The following is a 20,145-nucleotide window of genomic DNA, read 5'->3' on the forward strand; positions in this document are numbered from 1 at the left end:
GCACCACGCACAGAGAAAACTTTAGGGGTCTTAATAGCTGCTGCTACCCTGAGTTCCGAAAAGCTCTTTTCCGTGTTCTTCTCTTGCACGGACTGCACGCACACAACTCGAGATTACGGCGCTCGTTAGCAGGTGCGAAAGACGCGTCATCCAGCCTTCGATTCACAAGGAATCGCAACCGGGACAACTGCTGCCTTCTTGCAATCCGAGGAGAGGGACACGAACGGCGCATGCGCACCTGGGGGCGGGCACGCTTCCAGTTAAGGCGAGTGTAGCGGCAGCTTCAGCTGAAGGGAGTGCGCGTGCGCGCCCGGCAACTGCCGTTCCGGGAGCAGGACGAGGTCAGCTGTCCCCCGGAAGCGGAAGCGGCGTGACTGGGAGCGGCCACTTTCCTTTCCGGCCGGGGAGCGTGCTCGGGGCAGCGAGAGAGGCCGTCTGTAGCCATGAGCGTCCCGGCTTTTATCGATATAACCGAGGAAGACCAGGTCAGGATGGGGAGCGGCTGCTGGTTCCCTCCGTCGCTGCCCCTCCCGGAATGCAGGAGGGCAGCTGTTGTCTCCTCAGGTGCCGGAGGCCACCGCTAGGGAGGGGGGGAATCACTCGTGGAACCTCATTCACACGTATACACGGGTTCCACGCGCGCCCTACGAAGCGCCGCTTAGAAGCGAAGTGCTCCCAGCCTCTGCCGTGAAGGAAGCCGAGGCTGGCGGGGTTTTGCTTCCTAGCAGCTTGGTAGGCCCAGCTGGGGCCTCGTCCGGCCTTTAGCCTCGGATCCTTTCTGCACCTGCTTGCCCCTCCCCCCCCCCCCCGCCGCCGCCGCCGCCGCCGCTGTGGCCTCGCTAGCAAACGCCCTTCCTGCGAGGTTGGTTGCCCGGGCGCCTTTCTCGCTGGATCAGCACAGCTGTCTCTAGAGGCGCTTAACCTCCAAGGGATTGTGCTTAAGAGCACGATGGGAAATGAATATTTCTGCCTGTCAACATGTATCGAATGAGAAGTTACAGGCTGTATAACCATAGCTGTCAACTTTCCCCTTTTTAAAAGGGAAATTCCCTTATTCTGAATAGGATTCCTCGCAAGAAAAAGGAAACATTGGCAGCTATGTGTATAACAGGGGTCAGCAACCTAAGGCCCATGGGCCAGAAGCAGCCCACGGAGGTTGTTTGACCGGCCCACGAGCCACCCCCGAACTGAGTTGCCCATTCACGCACAGTGCAGGGACTAACTTCCGCAGCACTGGAAATAGCGTCTGTTCACGCACAGATGCCAAAAATTGTGTGCGCAATCCGGCCCACGGAGGGATCTCCGTGGGACTGATCTGGCCCAGGCAAGATAAACCTTGCTGACCCCTGCTGTATAATATAGAGAGCCCCATGAAAAGCTTTGCTTGGAGGCTGATCTGATCATATTTCTTTATTACTACTCCCCCTGCCTTGTATGTGTCAGTGGTTCTTGTTCAGGAAGAATAGAGAGCATATTCTTAAAAGTATATTTATTACATGGCTAGGAGGAATGTGATCAAGTAGTGGGAGCTTTGGAGTTAAGCTGTTTAACACAGCATCGGCGTAGTCACAAAGAGTAAACAGGATGATCATAAGTGTATGTTTATGACATTACTAGGAGGACTATGATTAAAGGATGTTATTTTTATAGATGCTTTTTTCTTTTGAAAAGGCTGCAGAACTAAGGGCTTACCTGAAATCTAAGGGAGCTGAGATATCAGAAGAAAATTCTGAAGGTGGACTTCATATTGACTTGGCTCAGATCATTGAAGCATGTGATGTGTGCCTGAGGGATGATGATAAAGGTTGGTGTTTGCATAATTTAGGAAGCTATTGATAATCATCTGACCTAGGGTTGTGATCTAGTTTCTTTTAAATTATCTGCCTTCTAGAAAAGTGAGCTGTTCTCCTTTAGGGCATAATTGTATACAAGGGGCCAAGTTTTACAAGTGGGCACAACTGCCTACCTGTCAGTTACCTGATGATAAATCTAAGTCAAAGGCTAGAGTGAGGCTTTTATTTAGAAAAATAAGAACACTGAAGTGGAACATGATAAACATACTATTATGAATAGTGTGGAGTAATTGGGTAGAACCTGACATTTCCCAATGAATTTGTTTAGCAGTCAATTTCAAACAGAAAAAAATCAAGTGCTTCTTCACACAATGTATAATTAATTAATTATTCATACATTGTATAATTAGCAATGGTGTCCTGATTTCCACAACTGTGCAGAGGACAGGGGTGTAACAGATTTTTGTCTAATGCCAGTTATCAAAGTAGTCATTGTAATTTTTTATACTTCATTTCAACACCCTTCAGACAAAAACAAAAGAGTTGTATGGATGTATCTATGGCCTTTTAAACTGGGAGTGTGTGTTTCAGTTTTTGTTATGTATTTATGTGTCTTTATACTGTAAGCTGCCCTGTGATGCTTGCATGAAGGGCAATATAGAAATTCAATAAATAAATAAATTGGAAGTCAAGTAAACATGCCACAGTTACTGTTGGTGTTTGCAAAAAAATAATAATTGGTCCAATAGTCTAGAAAGAGTTTTCTGTATGTTGTATTAACAATGAAAAGCTGAGACAGTCTTACCAAAGAACAATTCAGTGTCACATTTTTCATTACTGAAATATGTTTTTGTTTTTCAATATAGATGTTGAAAGTGTGATGAACAGTGTAGTATCTCTGCTTCTTATTCTGGAACCTGACAAACAAGAAGCTTTGATTGAAAGTCTGTGTGAGAAATTGGTCAAATTTCGGGAAGGTGAACGACCATCACTCAGACTGCAGCTGTAAGTGACTTAGGTGATTGAATGGAATAAATACGTCTTGTACCACAATTATTCCATGAGAAGCAGGATTTTTGGCAGAATGTATTAAGAGTATCTTTGAGTGGGTCAGTAAATTATGTCTGGGCTTGATGGCCAATCATTAGTGTCTTCCAGTCAGTTGTAAGATAAAGGTAAAGGACCCCTGGACAGTTAAATCTGATCTCACCTCAATAATGCTTTGAGTTAGATGCACTGGAAGCAGTGGTCTGGGAACAGTGTGGGATTCAAAGAAATAGGGTGCCTCTGTCATTCTGGGACTAGTTAAGGGCAGCCGCTTGCCATCATGCATAGGAATAATTTTGTACTGCTGAAAAAGAGGAGAGAGAGGTGGAACCTAAGCAAATACACACTTGTTAGACACATAGATTTTATTCAGTATTTTATTTACATGCCAGAGTAAGCAAATTTATTAAAAGCAACACTTAAATAGAAGCTCTGAAAGCCACCAGTTGTTTTTGCACCACGTGCTGCCAAATACAGGTATGGCACATTTTAAAAGGGAATGTTAGGCAAATGTGGATATATGCTACAATGGATATGTCTAGTTTTAAATCCCTCTCCTCCCAATGCTTCGGTTAAGCAGAACAGCTTCCCTTTCTGCTCAACTCCTCATGTTTCATAGATATTAGCAACATACTCCAGGCTTGAGGACTCTCCATCCATGCTGACCTCTGCCATATTGTCGTCCCAGCCCTGTTTGAGTACAACAAAATCACTCTTGAGATTCTCACTCCTACTAACTGCTCTACAACTCTTCCTGCTGTCATTGCTCAATGCAGCGGTGAGCACAACCCCTTTGCCTACTTAAGGCAAAAACCTTTCCTTCTGCTGCTTAGGCAAACGTAAGACACAACTTATCCCTTGTGATCCTTTGCAAAAATGTGTACATTAGATGAGCAGTCTATGTCCATTAATACATTACAAATGTTGGAAATTAATTGACTTGTCATTATTCCTTAGACTGAGTAATCTCTTCCATGGCATGGAGAAGAATACCCCTTCAAGGTATACAGTCTACTGCAGCCTCCTTAAAGTAGCCTCCAGCTGTGGAGCTATACGGTACATTCCAACTGAACTGGAGCAGGTAAGCAGTTGAATAGTATTTGCATATTAACAAAGAATCCCTTAAAAATTAATAAGATTGCAACAAACCAAAATACATTGTAAGAATTACATAATAAGCTGCATCATCAAGAACCCCTTCTTGATTAAGGGAATCCCAAATTGTGATTGTAAAAATAACGAACATGTTGTAGTTTTGTTTTATACGAGCCCGTCTGGAGTGCTGCATTGTACTTCAGCATCCCAAGACAGAGGGTATCCATTCTCTTAAGGGAAAAGTAAAGCATGGATGGGAAATTTCCATTAATGATTTCTGCTCCTGAGCAAGGCACATTCTTCTGATTTTTATAATATTTGCATTTTCAAAAATTGAACTTGAAATAACTTTTCTCAGTAGTAAAAATCATTGCCTTCTGTGTCAAATCTTTTATAGGTTCGAAAATGGATTTCAGATTGGAATCTTACCACAGAGAAAAAGCACACCCTTCTTCGACTGCTCTATGATGTTCTTGTGGATTGCAAAAAGAGGTAACTGAGACTACGTACTGTGCCAAACAATTTTGACACAATTCATTGAGGCAGGGGAAGATCACTGAAATATTTACCATTTCAATTATTGTTTTTAAATTTGTATGACTTGTGTTCAGTTGTGTGCTTAATATAAAGGGCTGCTTGTTCTCATTTGAATGGTACAAATATTCTTAGATTGCATTGACAATTTATGTTTAATAATATTTTAGTTTGGTATTAAAAGCTAGATTGTAAACTGTTGAGCCATCATAGAGAAGAAAGGAGTAATTTTTAAAACACTCCTCCTCCACCTCCATGTTTGTTTCATGGGGGTGGAAGTGGGGTGAAAAGGAGATTAATTTTTCTCTCTAGCTGAACATTGGGAAAGATGGCTAGAGTGTTCTTGGAGTTCTCTCCTCTGTTGGGTTTGCTTGAAATGATTGCTTGAAATGATTGGTGGAGAACAGGTGAGCATTCATCTGATCTCCACTCCAAAAATAATGGATTATCTTAGACGGAAGAAACTGATCTCCAGTTTCTCCATATGGACTGAGTTCAAAAAGTGAGACAGGTATATGCTATACTTTCTTATTGACACACACAATCAGTTATCAGAGTCTGATGTTTCTGGAGTCTTTACTGGAAACGTAATGTGGATGGTTTTTCCCTTCTGAGTACAAACTAAAAAAAGAAAAGAAAAGAAAACACAAGAACTCACCCCAGCCTACTTCTGTTCTTTTTATAGTGAAGTTTTACAGAACTGCTTGATAAGACTTTTTTCCAGGTCAAACTTGATGGTGATAGTGATTAGCTGTCAGTACAAAATCTTAAAATAGCAAAGGTCTCACTAGGCCTGTTAAAAAACTGTGCTAGTAAAGAAAATAGACTTCGGGGCTTTAAGAAAAATGGAGATATGCCTTTGTTTTGATTAAAGAATAGATGTGTCTTTTATTATGATAATATGAAATTATGTTGTTTTTCTAAGCTGTTCTGTTTGGGTCTGGAGAATTACTGGTGCTAAATGCAGAAACATGGCGCTTGACATTGGGATTAGTCTTAAGAAAACCCTCAATGTTGAAGTAGTGGTAATAGCACAATATAGTTGGAAATAAAGCTGATTTTTGTATGAAAGCTGTGCTTTTATAACCTAATGTTATTGTCCTCTTTCAAAAGCCAATTAAAAGCAAAACAAGCCCACCATTTTATAAATGCATGGTTCCCATAATATGAGATGCTCTAATTTTGAAAGTAACATTTTTTTTTCTTTGACTTTTATTATCCTTTTATCCAAGAGATTTATAGCCTGCCCTTCATCAATATTGTGTCGTTTCAATTACATTCATTCTCAGGAGCAAGATAGTGGAAGTAAGAAATTGTACTCTTTAAGTGTAGTAATTGAGAATAGAGATTTCAGTAATAGAAGAGTGAAGCCCTCCCCACTCCTGATAATATCTGCTCCTTGATTTTCATACAATTTTCAGCATTATTTTGCTTTTTAATGATTGTATCCAGATGTGTTCTGGTAAGTCGTGTAAAGATGTTTCCACCTAAGAGAGAAAATTCTGTAACTGGCAAGTAATTTATCAGTTTAAAAGTATAAAATAAACTGTAAAGTTCTAATATTTTATTTTATTTTTTAAAAAGACCCCTGAGACTGAATGACTATGTAGCTGTTTTACCACTTTGGTACCATTGGCAGTCAAAACTCCTACATCCTTTCAAGTGCACTTTTCATTTGAATCATAGCTTCACAGTGCCTTTAACTATCTGACCATCTCCTTTGACACTCCCTTTCTCATACAGTTAGAAGTTTGGGGTCACCCAATGAATCTGAATGTTGGAACATTCAGGAGAAACAATAAGAAGCACTTACTCATACAGTGTATAATTAAGGAATGGAAATTGCTCTAACATAACTACTGCATGTACGGGATGCGGGTGGCGCTGTGGGTTAAACCACAGAGTCTAGGACTTGCCAATCAGAAGGTCGCAGTTCAAATCCCCGCAACGGGGTGAGCTCCCGTTGCTCGGTCCCTGCTCCTGCCAACCTAGCAGTTCAAAAGCATGTCAAAGTGCAAGTAGATAAATAGGTACCATTCTGGCTGGAAGGTAAACGGCGTTTCCGTGTGCTGCTCTGGTTTGCCAGAAGTGGCTTAGTTATACTGGCCACATGACCCGGAAGCTGTACGCCGGCTCCCTTGGCCAATAAAGCGGGATGAGCGCTGCAACCCCAGAGTTGGTCACGACTGGACCTAATGGTCAGGGGTCCCTTTACCTTTAACTACTGCATGTAGTACAAGCAACAACTGTCTTAGATGCATCCAACTGATACGCAACCATCACACCGACCCCAGAAGTGGCTGTAAAAGGGGGTGGGTTGGGGGCAGAGTGGGCTTGCATGTAATCTACTGACATGTGTGGGGTTCAGGAAATCAACCCCCCCATGCAAAACAGTTGTCGCCTGTTATAATTGCTGACTTGGACAGGGGTTGAGGCGAGTTCATAAGCTACGAACTACTTGAGAACTGGAGATTATGTATACCTTTGAATGCCTGTTGTTGAAGTGTGAGTGGCAGAGAGCTGTCACACTCGGTTCCTTCCCATGTGCATCTGGTTGTGAGCACAGGATGCTGGTTTAGTTAGGTCTTTTTTCTGATCTATCAGTTCTCCCCTTAAGTTTGTACATTTTGAAATGATTTTAAAAGGAAGTACTGTTTCTTGCCCACAGTGATAATGCAGCAAAAGTAATGGTAGAGCTGCTGGGAAGTTACACAGAGGACAATGCTTCTCAAGCCAGAGTTGATGCTCACAGGTAATGTAAACATTACAAACTACATTTAGGATTGTTTCATGTGTGAAAGTTTCAGTAACAAGAAATGCAGCCCCAAACATGCTAAATTCTTATTCCTCTCCCCACTCTCCAAATACTTTGCTTGCCACTTCAGATTTGTAGATGAATTGCAAGGGGTTTTGCTAAGACGTTTTGCTGATGGTGAGAGCACAACTGGTAATGTGTGGGATATGCAGGGATTCTTAACTGAATACAGTCGTACCTTGGTTGTCAAATGGAATCCATTCCAGAAGTCTGTTCGACTTCCAAAAACATTTGACAACCAGGGCTCAGCTCAGTTGGAAACTGCATCGGGTGTTTGGGTCCCAAAAAACGTTTGCAAACTGGAACACTCTCTTCCCGGTTTGCGGCGTTCAGGAGCCCAAACATTCGAGTTGCAAGGTGTTTGAGATCCAAGATACGACTGTACAAAATATCTCCCACATTAGAATGCCTAAATGTCACCCTCTTACATTTTTCGAAGTGGTTTTTTGTGTTTTTTTTGTATTTTAGCGGTGGCCAAGACTTGTTGGTATAAAAATAACCTTCTTGTCTAGAGTAGAAGAAAAGTTCAGTTGAAGTACATGTCTAAGACTGTTAAGTTCATTTCCTGCCCAATTCCTTTACAACTTCTGCACAGGAAGCAGAATCTGTGTGTATGAAACGGCAATTCTTTGACTTATGTCTGGATCTTGGTGTTTGTAGAAAATACCAGTTGAATGCATCATCAACATTTTTAAACATTATCTGAGAATGTGTAAAATGCCTTTCCAATATCATTTTGTAGTTGATCTGCCCTTGCAGTGATGCATAGTTAGGGCACTTGGCTCTGCTGCTTATTGGGACCCCAGAGAAAAGTGCAAACCATGTAGATATGTTTTTAAGGGCGCTTAAGTTATACACTGAATAGATTTCTTCAAACAGGGAGACGTTCCATAATATTAAAGAAAACATACTCTAGTTTGGACTCCTGTTGTAGCTGCCATTGGTTTGGGTTTGGTATGAATGGGGCAGTTTGGAAAGGTTTATATAAGGGAAGTAGGGAGAAATACCAGCTTTGGTAGTTCTTCCAGGTAGTAGCAGCAGTGTGTCATATGTTATGGTGGAAAGTAGTGGGGGGAAGGGTTAAATTGCAGTTCATGCAAGTGTAACAGGCAGGAGAAAAGTGTCTCTGAGCGGGTACAGGAGGAATGTGGAGTAACTAATATTTGGTATAGAAAGGAGATCAATCTGCATTTTTTTTTGTTGGTTTCCATTTCCCTCCATTTTGCATTAAAAGCAGTTAATGCTTTACTGTAAGTCTACTTGATCTGTGAAGCAGAAAGCCAACTACAATAAAATATACGTAACTGTTGTTTGGGGCTGGTTCATGGCCAGCCACACAGCTAGGTAGCCAGACTCCCCACCTTTTTGTGACAATAATAGCACAGAGAAAATATTTTGTTCTGAATAGCCTTTTGTTTTCAGTGAATGTTCCTGCAAACTTAGACCTAAATGTTTGGTAGGCATCCCTAAATATAGATGCATATTGAATTGTGTCATGGAAGGAGAAGACAATTGGGCAGGCTTGCTTTTATATATAGGTGTTACAGATGCACACCACTTCTTTCCACTTACATCCCATAATATTTTCAGTGTTAGGCAAATCCCTTTTTTATTTTCCCAGGCTTCTTAAAGAGAACACTCAACTTTGATTAGTTTTTATGCTACTTTTGTTTGTTATCTCTTAACCCAACGTGTTTATATGTATTTATGTTGTATTTGTAAATACTGTTCAAAGGTTTTTGGAATACACTTCGATTTGGAGGTTGTTTTTGCAAGAATGGTTTTTAAAAAGCTATTAAATTAACTAGAAATGCATTTTTTCTTCCTTACACTTTACTTTCCTAAATAGGTGTATTGTCCGTGCATTAAAGGATCCTAATACCTTTCTCTTTGATCACCTTCTCACCTTAAAACCAGTCAAATTTTTGGAAGGAGAACTTATTCATGATGTAAGTATTAATTTCTAAACTTAAATATTACCGTATTTTTCGCCCCATAGGACGCACCGCCCTATAGGACGCACATAGGTTTTTTTTGGGGGGGGGAATAAAGAAAAAAAATGATTTCCCCCCCCCCCAGGCACGGGGCTGGCACGGGGGAAGCCTGAGCTTCCCCTGACGCCAGCCCCCAGAACAGCCCGCTATCCGCAAGCCTAGGGAGCCGCGCCGGTCTCCCCAGGCTTGCAGAGAGCTGCGCGAAGCCCGGGCGCGCTCTTCAGCGCGCCCCAGGCTTCGGAATGCAGGCAGCTCTCCGGGAAGCCCTGGAGCGCAGGCAGCTCCGCGCAACCCTCGGGAGTCCGGCGCGACTTCGCGCCGGGCTCCCTAGGGTTACGCGGAGCTTCCTGAAGCCTGGAGAGCGAGAGGGGTTGGTGCGCACACATTTTCCCTTCATTTTTGGAGGGGAAAAAGTGCGTCCTATAGGGCGAAAAATACGGTAAACCCTTGGCATGCTGCAAGTGAGATAAAATTGCTTGACCATTTTAGTGTGATTTAATCACACATAAGTTATTTTGCATTGTGTTGTTTATAGTGTCTAGGTTTGCATGTCATGCAAACACATAGTTTAGTGTGATGTGAACCATTAGGAAATAAGCCTTGAGCTAACTAGTTATCCTCCCCTCACCCCTAGCTGCTGGAAGGAGTAGCTTATAATATTTTGATTTTCCTTTTGTTTGATCACTGCTTGCCATGCTCAGATCAACAAATTGTGGTCAATATTAACTACAGTTTGTTTCAGACAGACCAACTTCAAACATGGTTACTGAAGCCATCTTATTTAAATTAATCAGAGTTGAGAGAATTAGGCCTCTGCAACAAAATGTTGTAATCTGGAGTGCTTCCGGATTCTGCATGACCATTTCATTTATCCTCTTCACCTCACATTTCTTCTTCAACCCTGCTCACCCATTGGGCTGGGTTATTTTTGGAGGGTGTAGCAGTGAACCCACTTGTGCTCAATCCCAATTGTATTACATTCTTTAATTTCCTTCTTCCCACCCAATTGATAGGGCCCCCCTCCCTGGTTCAGTGTCTTAATGTGTTTGGGGATTTTCACCTTTGTAATACTTCCCTGTACAGATTTTTGTTGTATTTTACCTACCGTATTTTTCGCTCTATAAGACGCACTTCTCACCTCCTAAAAAGTAAGGGGAAATGTGTGTGCGTCTTATGGAGCGAATGCAGGCTGTGCAGCTTTCGCTGAAGCCAGGAGCGCAAGAGGGATTGGTGCGCACCGATCCCTCTTGCTCTCCTGGCTTCAGGGATAGCCTCCTGAGCGCAGCAGGAGCATTCCCGCTGCACTCAGGAGGCTTCCGGAGGCTATCACTGAAGCCAGGAGAGCAAGAGGGATCGATCCCTCTTGCTCTCCTGGCTTCGCTTCACTGGAGAGCCACTGCGCAGCTTTCCCTCTCTGTGCAGCACCCCTTCAGCAAAGCAGCAGGAGAAACGGAGCCCCTTCCGTTTTTCCTGCCGCTTTGCTAGAGAGGCGCTTCGCAGAGAGGGAAAGGACATTTTTTTTCTTGTTCTCCTACTTTAGAACTAGGTGTGTCTTATGGTCGTGTGCGTTTTATAGAGCGAAAAATACGGTAACTCGGGGATACCACAAGTTTACTGGTATTTCTTTCTTCAGCATTAGTCCCACGGTTTTGGCTACAGAAGCATAAGCACAATAGAAAAGTGAGACTTGCAACAGTGTATCGTGGAGTGTGTATAACATAGTTGACATCAAATATTAAGTTCTTTCTCTAACCTGGGTCTGTCTTCATATGCATATTTTTAATTTTGTTTTTGAACGTTTAAAAGTGCTACCAGTCTGCATGCAAGTCAGTGGAGCGTGAAAAAGAGAGTGAAAGATTTTGCCTGGGAGGAGCTTGGAAGGGGGCTAATTAGCTTCACCTCTGACCGGTGGACTATTTTGCTGCAACTTCCTTTTGGTACAGGGGATGGAGTGAACACCCTGCCCAATCTCCAATGCATTAAATGCTTTCAGTCTGGCACCAGTTTAACTTTTACTTCACCAGTTACCCCAGCATCCAACAGTCTCATGCAATAGAAACATATTTTTGATTAAGATGTTGAGGACAAGTGGCTCATGACCATCTTAAGTTTCCCATTTAACTCTAGTATTTAAAAGAAATCAAACCAAGATTTGATCCAAATTGATTTTAGCTAACTAGACTTAAAATAAACTGGGCTGTTATTTATGCTCTGCTTTTTGGAAAGTATTCCTCCTCCCCCCCAAAAAAAATTGGTTTACAATCATTTGTACGTAGCAGGAAACTGGTTTAGTTAAAAGGGAAAGTAGAAGCATTCACTCTCATTCTGATCTTTGCAGAGGGAGGAGAAAGATGGGGCGTGGGAAGTGTGTGAGTTCAGTTTGCCACAGCTCCTTTACAATCATCCTTAAACCTGTGACGGGTAATCTGTGGCCCTTCAGATGCAGTTGGACTTTATCTTCTGTCATCCTTGAGTATTGGGCATTCCAATGGAGTTGATGAGAATGGAGTCCAACAACATCTGGAGGGCCCCAAGTGTCCTACCCCTGCTGTACAGCATGGCAGCTTGAATTCAACCGGTATTTTCTGTTCTGTTCTCTAAATGAAATGTTCGGGAGATGTCTGCTAAATTAGACATGCTCATATCTTGTCCTGTTCTCACAATTGACAATTTCTTTCTTTGTAGCTTTTGACAATTTTTGTTAGTGCCAAGTTAGCATCCTATGTCCGGTTTTATCAGAACAACAAGGACTTCATTGATTCTCTCGGTAAGTTTTTCTTTCTTTTTTAATGCACATTTGGTGTACCCAACACATAGCTGAGATATAAACCTAGCTCCGCTACTTAGAAGGAGGTGCTGTGACTGGCCACTTGCTCTGCTGACTGTGTCTAGTTCCAGGATGAGTACCCTTTTTTGCCTTGTGGGCACAGTTACCCTTTACCAACCATGTGGAGGCTGCATACAGATCAGCTGAGGAGGGGAGTAATGGCTGCTATCCGCTTACCAAATGGTTGATCTCATGACTAGGGAGGGGGCAGTTTGCATCCCCATCAGGGCACTGGGCTTCACCCACTCCAGTCCTGTTCCCCCAGCCCCTGCTAGCTCCAAAATGTATGGGGTCTGAAGGAGCCAGGAAAATTGGCTGCATGGAGCAGGGATCAGATCAGACTCCTGAACTTGTGGTTTGCCACCCTTAGCCTCAGCATTTAAAGTTTATCCTTGGGTTCTCCAGTGCTGTTTGAGATTTTGTCCACTCATGCCTTCGCCATTTGGAATGGATCCCACACTCCAAGGCTCTTGGGCGCTTTACTGATCTGCAGGCAAGCCCGAGAGAGTTGTTCCCAGGGTGCTTATGTTCTACCACAATAAGGCTTTCTTTCCAGTTGTGTGTGCTTGTAGTTACATAATATCAAAAACTGTATCAGAATACAATTGTTTAGTTTGGCGACTGTTCATTCTGAATTGAATGCTTTTCTTTTGCTGTCTTTTGTGTTTTGAACTGTGGTTTTCAAGCATCCACTTGGAAAGACACAGGGACAGTAAATCCTGTGGGAGCAGGTATTATTATTGAATCTGCATTTCTAAACTGAAAATAGCCAATTTGAGAATTCTGACAGCACTCCCAAGTTACATCCACTATGTTATTCATAGATGAGAGGTAGAGAAAGTAGATTTCCCAGTGTTCATTGTCTAAATGACTAAGAGCTCTGTTGTTTGAGTGAAGATAGCCTCCATCTTGTCTTCTTGCTTTTCTTCAGTTGGTCACATACTCCACCCGTGCACTGAGCAAGCCGCAGTTATCAACAGTGCTGCATGAGTGTTGAGGGGGAAGCCCGACATAGTGCAAGAGTGCTGCATAAATGACCTACCAAGCCTTGTGGGGGCAGCCCCATTGCCACAAAGCTGGCAACGGATGTGCAGCAGAGAAACATGCAGGCTACTGCATGGGCAAGGTGCTGTTTGAGGAACAACCAAAACCCCTTGTTGTAGGATCATGATGTGAATCAACCAAATCTCCCTCTAACAAGGCTGAAGTACAGTCAGATTGAGCATTATGCAAGCTTAATCTTTTTGCAGATGCATTAAACCTTGCAAACCACATTCTGTCCCAGTTAATATGTTCCATAGGATGAAGCTTTGTGATGGAATGTTAATGTCAGCAGCCTCTTTATTTACACACTGTGGAAAGAAAGGAGTAGTAATTAACACTTTGGCACTCCCCCATTGATGTGTAATTGACTGTTTCAAAGGAGCACTGGTTCATAAGCTATTGCATGCATGAAAATTACTTTTTCTGTATTGCAGCATTTTAGGACAAGGGTCAGTGACAATGCAAAAATTGTTCAATGATGCAAGCTTTTATATTATGACATTAAGGTTTAGATATACTGGTAATGAATAAATGTTTCCATAAAATTGGGATTTAAAAAAATAGTGACCAGAATGGAGGTTAATTTTATTTGAAAAGAAAAGGGTAATAGGCTTTAAAACATACAAATCTTTTTAGCACTAGGTAGAATCCTGAAAACAAAGGTGAACATTCCTCAATTTAAGATAGAAATTTTAGAAAGAAAAATATATTATTTTTCTTGTGAAAACAAAGAAGGCTTTTCACCTTATGGTAGCTGATATAGCTTGAATGTTATAAAAGCATGCACATGACTATAGTACTCATTAAATATCAGGTAATTTTTAAAAAATCTGAATAATGGAGCCTCTCCTAGGATGTTACCATAGATTAGATTGTGCCAATCAAGTGCATTCAAAGGCAACTTGTTTCATTTGAGTGTAGTATAAACATAACAAATTCTTGTACAATGGATTGAACCAACTAATCTACCATTAGTTATACTTCTAGTAAACCCATTGAAATAAAGAACTTAGGTTCTTCGATTTCAGTGGATCTACTCTTGAGTATGACTTGGTCATCCATTGTCTGTGAGTGAAAATAATGTATTTTTATGTATTTGAAATGCATTAAAATATGGAGAATAGCACAGAACACATCTAATTCTTTTTGGGCCAACCAATTAAGCCAGCCCAGATTGTGGGGTTTTAAAAAACTTTTACGGTACTGGAAGTAATCCTCTAAATGGCTAGTATGCTTTTAATACTATAATATTTTCTATTTTTTACAAATTAATGTTTTCCCTTATTTTATCCCCCTGCTGGTTTTATTTTTCTTCAAAATTAATAACAAGGCTTGCCAATCTAAATCATCTATTCAGCAAAAGCTCTCACAGGTGGCATCAGTTTGTTACAATGTGTTGTTTTATTAATGCTGACAAGTTAGGCCAACAGTTGTATTATCATGTGTCAACTGTGAATCGCCCTAACATGCTCACATTTAAATCTGGTAGTATGGGCAACCTTTTTACTTTAGCAGGGTAATTAACATCTCATTTGCATTTGTTAATTAGAGTTTATGAGCACTAATTGATTTTTTGTGCTTGTAGATTTCCATTAAAACCAGTTAGCTATAGTTTCTGAAGCTCCCTATTCGCTTGAGTTATGATGATCACATTTTTGTTGAATTGGTGCCAGATAAATAGCCTTCATCATAATTACTGCTAATTAACACAACATTATGTCTGGTAGTAATGTGCTTCCCTGCGCTTCTATTAGTCTAACAGTGTTATTAATTCCAAACATAAATATTTGTTGAGTGTTCAGGTTATCTGATCCATACTTCTTTTCCAATGTCTGAAACTTTAAAGAGACTATTTTACAGAAATGTTATTCAACTATTTTGTAAAAGAAAAACCAAACAAAGTAAATTTACACAAACTTTTTTTTTGTTTGCCGTTCACATATTGCTGCATATTGTATTATAGCCTTCCCCAACCTGGTGCCCTCCAGATCTTTTAGGAGTAGAATTCCCATCCACCTCAGGAGATGGGGAGAACTGCTGTTGTAACATCACACTTTTGTATCCCAAGAACTTCACAATTGCATTTGTAGAATTCAACAAGATGACTTAATATCCATAATATCCATAATATCAACAAGAAACTGAATATGTATCTTCCATAAACCTACAGTGTATTTTGAAATCAGTTCTGTAACTACCCTAAGAATTAAGGACCGTAAGAGTTGACACTTGGAAAGTGAACCTCTTGCGGTGGGGATGGCAGGTCACAGTTGCCTCAGTATGTCTCACTTGTACTATAGAAAGGGATTGTTAACTGGGGTGTGTAGGGGGGTGCAAGTAGTATGTTAGGTACTTATTATCTCTTCCACGCTGCATAGATGAAAGGGGTGGTAGGATCACACCCACTCTGTCCTGACATTGGTGCAACATCTGTTAGATCAGTGTGCAAAGAAAAGATGTAGTTGCATAAAAGCAGCCAGTCACAGAAACACCAACTGTTTTTCATACAATGGTTAAGATTTCTTGGAAGCATTTTGGTTTTCCCAATATTACTTCATATCTAGCACTCTGCCACTGCTGAGCACAGAACAAAAGCCAGCACCAGGTGACAATGGATGACCCTCAATCCTAAATAAACAGGCCTACTATTCTGCAAGAAGAAACAAACTCATTCTCTATCTTCACCTCCTGTATTCCGTTCTTCATGCAAACTGACCTTATTTACACCCCTTGGAATAAATTAAAGATCCGAATATAATACTGTAATCCTTCAGTTTTTGTACTGTGAATTTTGCAATGCAGTTCTCCCAGAAAGTATCTAACTGCCTGACGTGGATCAACAATTTCCTAGCAAAAACTTACACTGTAGTGTGATCTCTAATGCAGGTTTATTGCATGAACAGAACATGGCAAAAATGCGACTACTCACCTTTATGGGAATGGCTGTGGAAAACAAGGAAATATCATTTGACACTATGCAGCAGGAACTTCAGGTTGGAGCTGATGATGTTGAAGCATTTGTTATTGATGGTAAGAGAGGTTATATGATCATATCATATGCAGGCTAATAAGAACTTTACTGATACTGAAAACCTGTACAACAGTTAATGATTTGAAGCAGGCGGTTAGGATGTCACAGTTACCTTTTTGCTTCTTTTGGTAAAGTGCATCATCACTGGTGTGGAAACTGCAGTGAAGACCCAAACGGTGCCCATGCTATAATGCAGTAGCCAGTGTAAAGTCCTGAATTGGGTCATTTTGGGGTAGGGTCCCTCGTAGATTATCCAGACCCAATTCTTGGGTTATTCAGGTATGCCAGCATGGAGCTGACATGGGGATGGGGAGCCTATTCCACCCTGGCATGGACAGCAAACAGGATTGCTTTATTGATGTAACCACAATTAGAATGGGATAGTTGACTATGCAGTGTTTCTTGTACTGTTTTGTGATATATTAGAAATTCACCTTTTAATTGTTGCTCTTTGTTAAATTGCATGTGATTTCCAGCGAGAACCTCCTTGTAGAAAGTGCACATTGTACTCTCTTACATATAAAGCACTATGCAAGGCTTTGTGAAATACTTCCCTGTAACACTTTTTTTTCTGCATGCCATGGTATAATGACAAAAATTGAACACCCGTTGAAAGGACATCCCTGCATTCACTTCAGTTCCAGGGGATTACTGAAGCTCTTATCAGTCAGGGTTTCAACACATGTTAAAAGAAATTCCTCATAATTTATTTATTCTTTGCAGCTGTAAAGACAAAGATGGTGCATTGCAAAATTGATCAAACACAGAGAAAAGTAGTGGTCAGGTGAGTCTTAAATCTTTTTGTGAAGCAACTTAGTGCAGTGCTAATTATAGCACTTAAACATCTGTTTAATATTTTTACTAGACGCAAGATATTCCTATCAGTTGCCTGTAGTTAAATAGTTGCTATTTATCATAATTTTATTAAAGCACAGACTGAATGTGATTAGCTTATTTAATGAAAGAGTCCTATTTTCCAGCACATTTCATTTAATGGCCAAACAGTGGTAAGAATACTAATGAGTTTTGTCTGAGGTTTTTAAGTACTGACGAAGGCTGCAGAATACCAGACTAGCTGGTCTATAAAGCCTTGTTATAGAGGGTAAAACGGTTTTGTTTTCACATCTTATCTCATGTTTTATTTTTTTCTGAATACATATGTACTGAAAATATGGTGCTTTTTTTGAAAGCAGAACTTTGATGCAATTCCTTTTACATTTCTTTATTTTAGTCACAGCACACATCGAACCTTTGGAAAACAGCAGTGGCAACAGCTGTATGATACACTTAACTTCTGGAAACTAAATTTGAATCAAGTGAAAAACAGTCTCCTTAGCTTGTCGGATACCTGATTATTTGATGTAATATTTAGTTTGTATTGGATGGAAACTCAGCTATATTAAACCATTCAACTTAATTTTGTGAACTTTTTATTGAAAATATCTAATTGGCTGAAATACCTAAAATAACTTGAACTACAGGCTGATAAAGCAATAAACATTAAACCAGAATGAATCCTGTTCCCCTGTTCTGTTTTATAATCATAAGATCTTATATTCTAGCATAAAGAAGTAGGATAGTCATATGATTTTTATAAATGTGGTATTTTCTGACCTTTAATTGGTAACTTTCAAATGAAATAGCTATTCTAAAGTATTCTTTTTTAAAAACTAAGGTAGACAAACCTGCAGAAATGAAAGCAGTTTTCTTGATACATGACATTTGCTCATATATGTCACCAGTCAAAGACTTTATCAAAACAATTACATTATGCTTCTGCTTTATCTGCTGTTAATGTTTTTTCTGTATCTTCCTCATGCTTTCTCTTTCTTGGCTGGCCAAAACTTTTTAAATGCAGAAACCTTTCAATATTGTCAATTCGTGTTTTTATGAAGACATTTTGTGATTTCCAGTCTTTTTCTTCAGTGTTCTGTGAGCTCTGCTTTAAAATAGCTGCACTGACTTCTGAGAGTGGTTGAGAAGTCTTCTGTTGTCCTAATGGGCACTCTGTTGTGACCTGAAATCCACACATAACACATGAAAGATTTCGTTTTCTCATGGCTGATCAACACTACACTAGACACTCTTCTTGACATTATATAGACATATATATTGGGTGTTTATGCACTGATTTCTTCTGTTTACGTATAGGAGATATAACGAATTGGCATCTGTGGGTATTTTTGTACTGCCCTTCATATTCCCACTGCATTTTTTAAAGAATTATTTTTTTAAATGTAAACAAAATAAAATGCCATCATAGTACAAAAGCAGGCAAAGAAGATTAAAATTGTATCTTAAAAGCTTGGAACTACAGAACGTTTTTTGGTGCCAAAACAACAAGTACTGGGAAACTTCCCTCTCTATCAGATTGCAGATATGATTTACAAATGGGCATTGATTGCACTTTAAAAGGAAGCACAATTCCTATCCTTTCCCACATGTACATGAAGATTGTTTTGTAAAAGAAGATTCTCTAAACTTCCTGCCAATTTCTAATTTAAAATTCTTCAAATATTACTGGGGGGGGGGGAGTAGGATGGTGCATGGAGGGTAAAGAGCACCTTTCACACCCTGCCCCACCCCTGCTTGTGCCCAGGTGCAGACAGAGCACAGAGGGTACTCGCGTGCCCTGCAGGGGCTGGGTGAATGCATGGAGGGAGCCCTCCACGCTCATCCAGTCCCCACTGCTGACAGACGCTCACATGTGGGGGGGGGGGAGTGCCCAAGATTCTGCACCTGGGGTCATGCTATGCCCCTGCCACCACTATCAGTTGTGATTACTAACAATGTAAGGCAAGTAAGGTAGCTAGGATGGCTTTGGGGAATAGGAACAAGTGGGGTGGGGGGAGGAATCGGGTGTTCTTCTCCCACTCATATTTTGTTCCAAGTAGAAGTATTTCAGAGCCACAAACTCAGTTTGAGGAGGGCTTGCAACTTGCCCCAGGGGTGGACTGAGTCTAAAGGAACTGGGAATAGTCTAGTAGTTAAGCCTATTGTGGAGGTACTGAATGTTCCAGGTGTCTTATGAAAAAAGGAAGAATGAGTCAACTTGATTGCTTGAGACCCTAACCAAAGATTGGTCTCAGGAGGGCAGGAAAAGAGAGATCTTCTCAATAAGCCCCAGACAGCACTACACAAAGCCTGTTTTTAATAGGGTGGAGCACTCCTCATGCATACTGTATTTTTGCCAAATTGCCTTTTTTGTTTTACTAGATTTGTGCCACATATGATGGTACAGTGCTCTAGCATGGCTTACTTTATTTCATGATGTAGTTGATGGATTGGTCACGTACAAAACTGATTAACTTGCAGGATCAACCTATATGTACATTTGCTTTTGTTTTCTTTCACTGTAGTCGGGTTTAAAATAGTAAATACTTTGTAGTTTCTAAAAGTGAAGATCCACTTTGTTAATGTCAAGTACTAATTTGAACATGTTGTGTTTAGTATTGGTAGTACATAAGAGATTGAGCATGGGTAGGCAAACTAAGGCCCGGGGGGCAGGATCTGGCCCAATCACCTTCTAAATCCACCCTGCAGACGGTCCGGGAATCAACATGTTTTTACATGAGTAGAATATGTACTTTTATTTAAAATGCATCTCTGGGTTATTTGTGGAGCATAGGAATTCACCCCCCCCCCAAAAAAAAAAACACCATAGTCCAGCCCCCCCCCAGGGTCTGAGGGACAGTGGACCGGTCCCCTGCTGAAAAAGTTTGCTGACCCCTGAGATTGAGGAACTAAATAAAATGTTAGGTATACTTTCATCTCTATGAACAGATTTAGATTGGGTGACAGGAAACTACAAACTACAAAAATAAAATATTGAATGCATGTGTTCCAAACAAATATAGTTTTAAAGCAAATGTTATGAAGTACATTGTACTGCCTTCAGTCTTGTAATCTGAAACAATGGCTGAAAAGTAAACAAAAGTAATATAATATGCTTGAATTTTTGCTTG

The 20,145-nt window shown here is 40.7% G+C and overlaps 2 protein-coding genes across 16 annotated transcripts in view; one reads left to right on the forward strand and one right to left on the reverse strand.

The window, feature by feature from the left end:
* The first annotated feature begins 336 nt into the window (after positions 1 to 336).
* On the forward strand, positions 337 to 17,597 carry EIF3M (eukaryotic translation initiation factor 3 subunit M). 2 transcript variants are annotated; one of them, XM_028730291.2, is made up of 11 exons: positions 337 to 485; positions 1,672 to 1,804; positions 2,660 to 2,798; positions 3,798 to 3,921; positions 4,333 to 4,427; positions 7,138 to 7,221; positions 9,134 to 9,233; positions 11,964 to 12,045; positions 16,036 to 16,179; positions 16,904 to 16,964; positions 17,412 to 17,597. In XM_028730291.2, exons 1-11 carry the CDS (start codon positions 444 to 446, stop codon positions 17,530 to 17,532), a joined length of 1,125 nt encoding a protein of 374 aa, XP_028586124.1. In that variant the 5' UTR covers positions 337 to 443; the 3' UTR covers positions 17,533 to 17,597. The 2 variants fall into 2 exon arrangements, with proteins under 2 accessions (XP_028586124.1, XP_077786180.1); XM_077930054.1 differs by having other exon boundaries at positions 435 to 564.
* CCDC73 (coiled-coil domain containing 73) overlaps positions 17,594 to 20,145 on the reverse strand; it is a 55,908-nt gene continuing 53,356 nt past the window's right edge. For all 14 annotated transcript variants that reach the window (XM_028730104.2, XM_028730087.2, XM_028730225.2 and 11 more), the window contains one exon: positions 17,594 to 18,197. In XM_028730104.2, coding sequence (XP_028585937.2) covers positions 17,949 to 18,197 — 249 coding nt within the window. In that variant the 3' untranslated portion in view covers positions 17,594 to 17,948. The remainder of the gene's footprint in view (positions 18,198 to 20,145) is intronic.

Source organism: Podarcis muralis, chromosome 1 (genome assembly GCF_964188315.1).
Source record: "Podarcis muralis chromosome 1, rPodMur119.hap1.1, whole genome shotgun sequence".
NCBI lineage: Eukaryota > Metazoa > Chordata > Lepidosauria > Squamata > Lacertidae > Podarcis > Podarcis muralis.

Bases quoted from the DNA above. Each gene is read 5' to 3' on its own strand.
- EIF3M (XM_028730291.2), top strand. From the start codon at position 444: ATGAGCGTCCCGGCTTTTATCGATATAACCGAGGAAGACCAG. The intron at 4,428-7,137 runs GTAACTGAGACT...TCTTGCCCACAG, and splicing joins CTTGTGGATTGCAAAAAGAG to TGATAATGCAGCAAAAGTAA. The intron at 12,046-16,035 runs GTAAGTTTTTCT...TCTCTAATGCAG, and splicing joins GGACTTCATTGATTCTCTCG to GTTTATTGCATGAACAGAAC.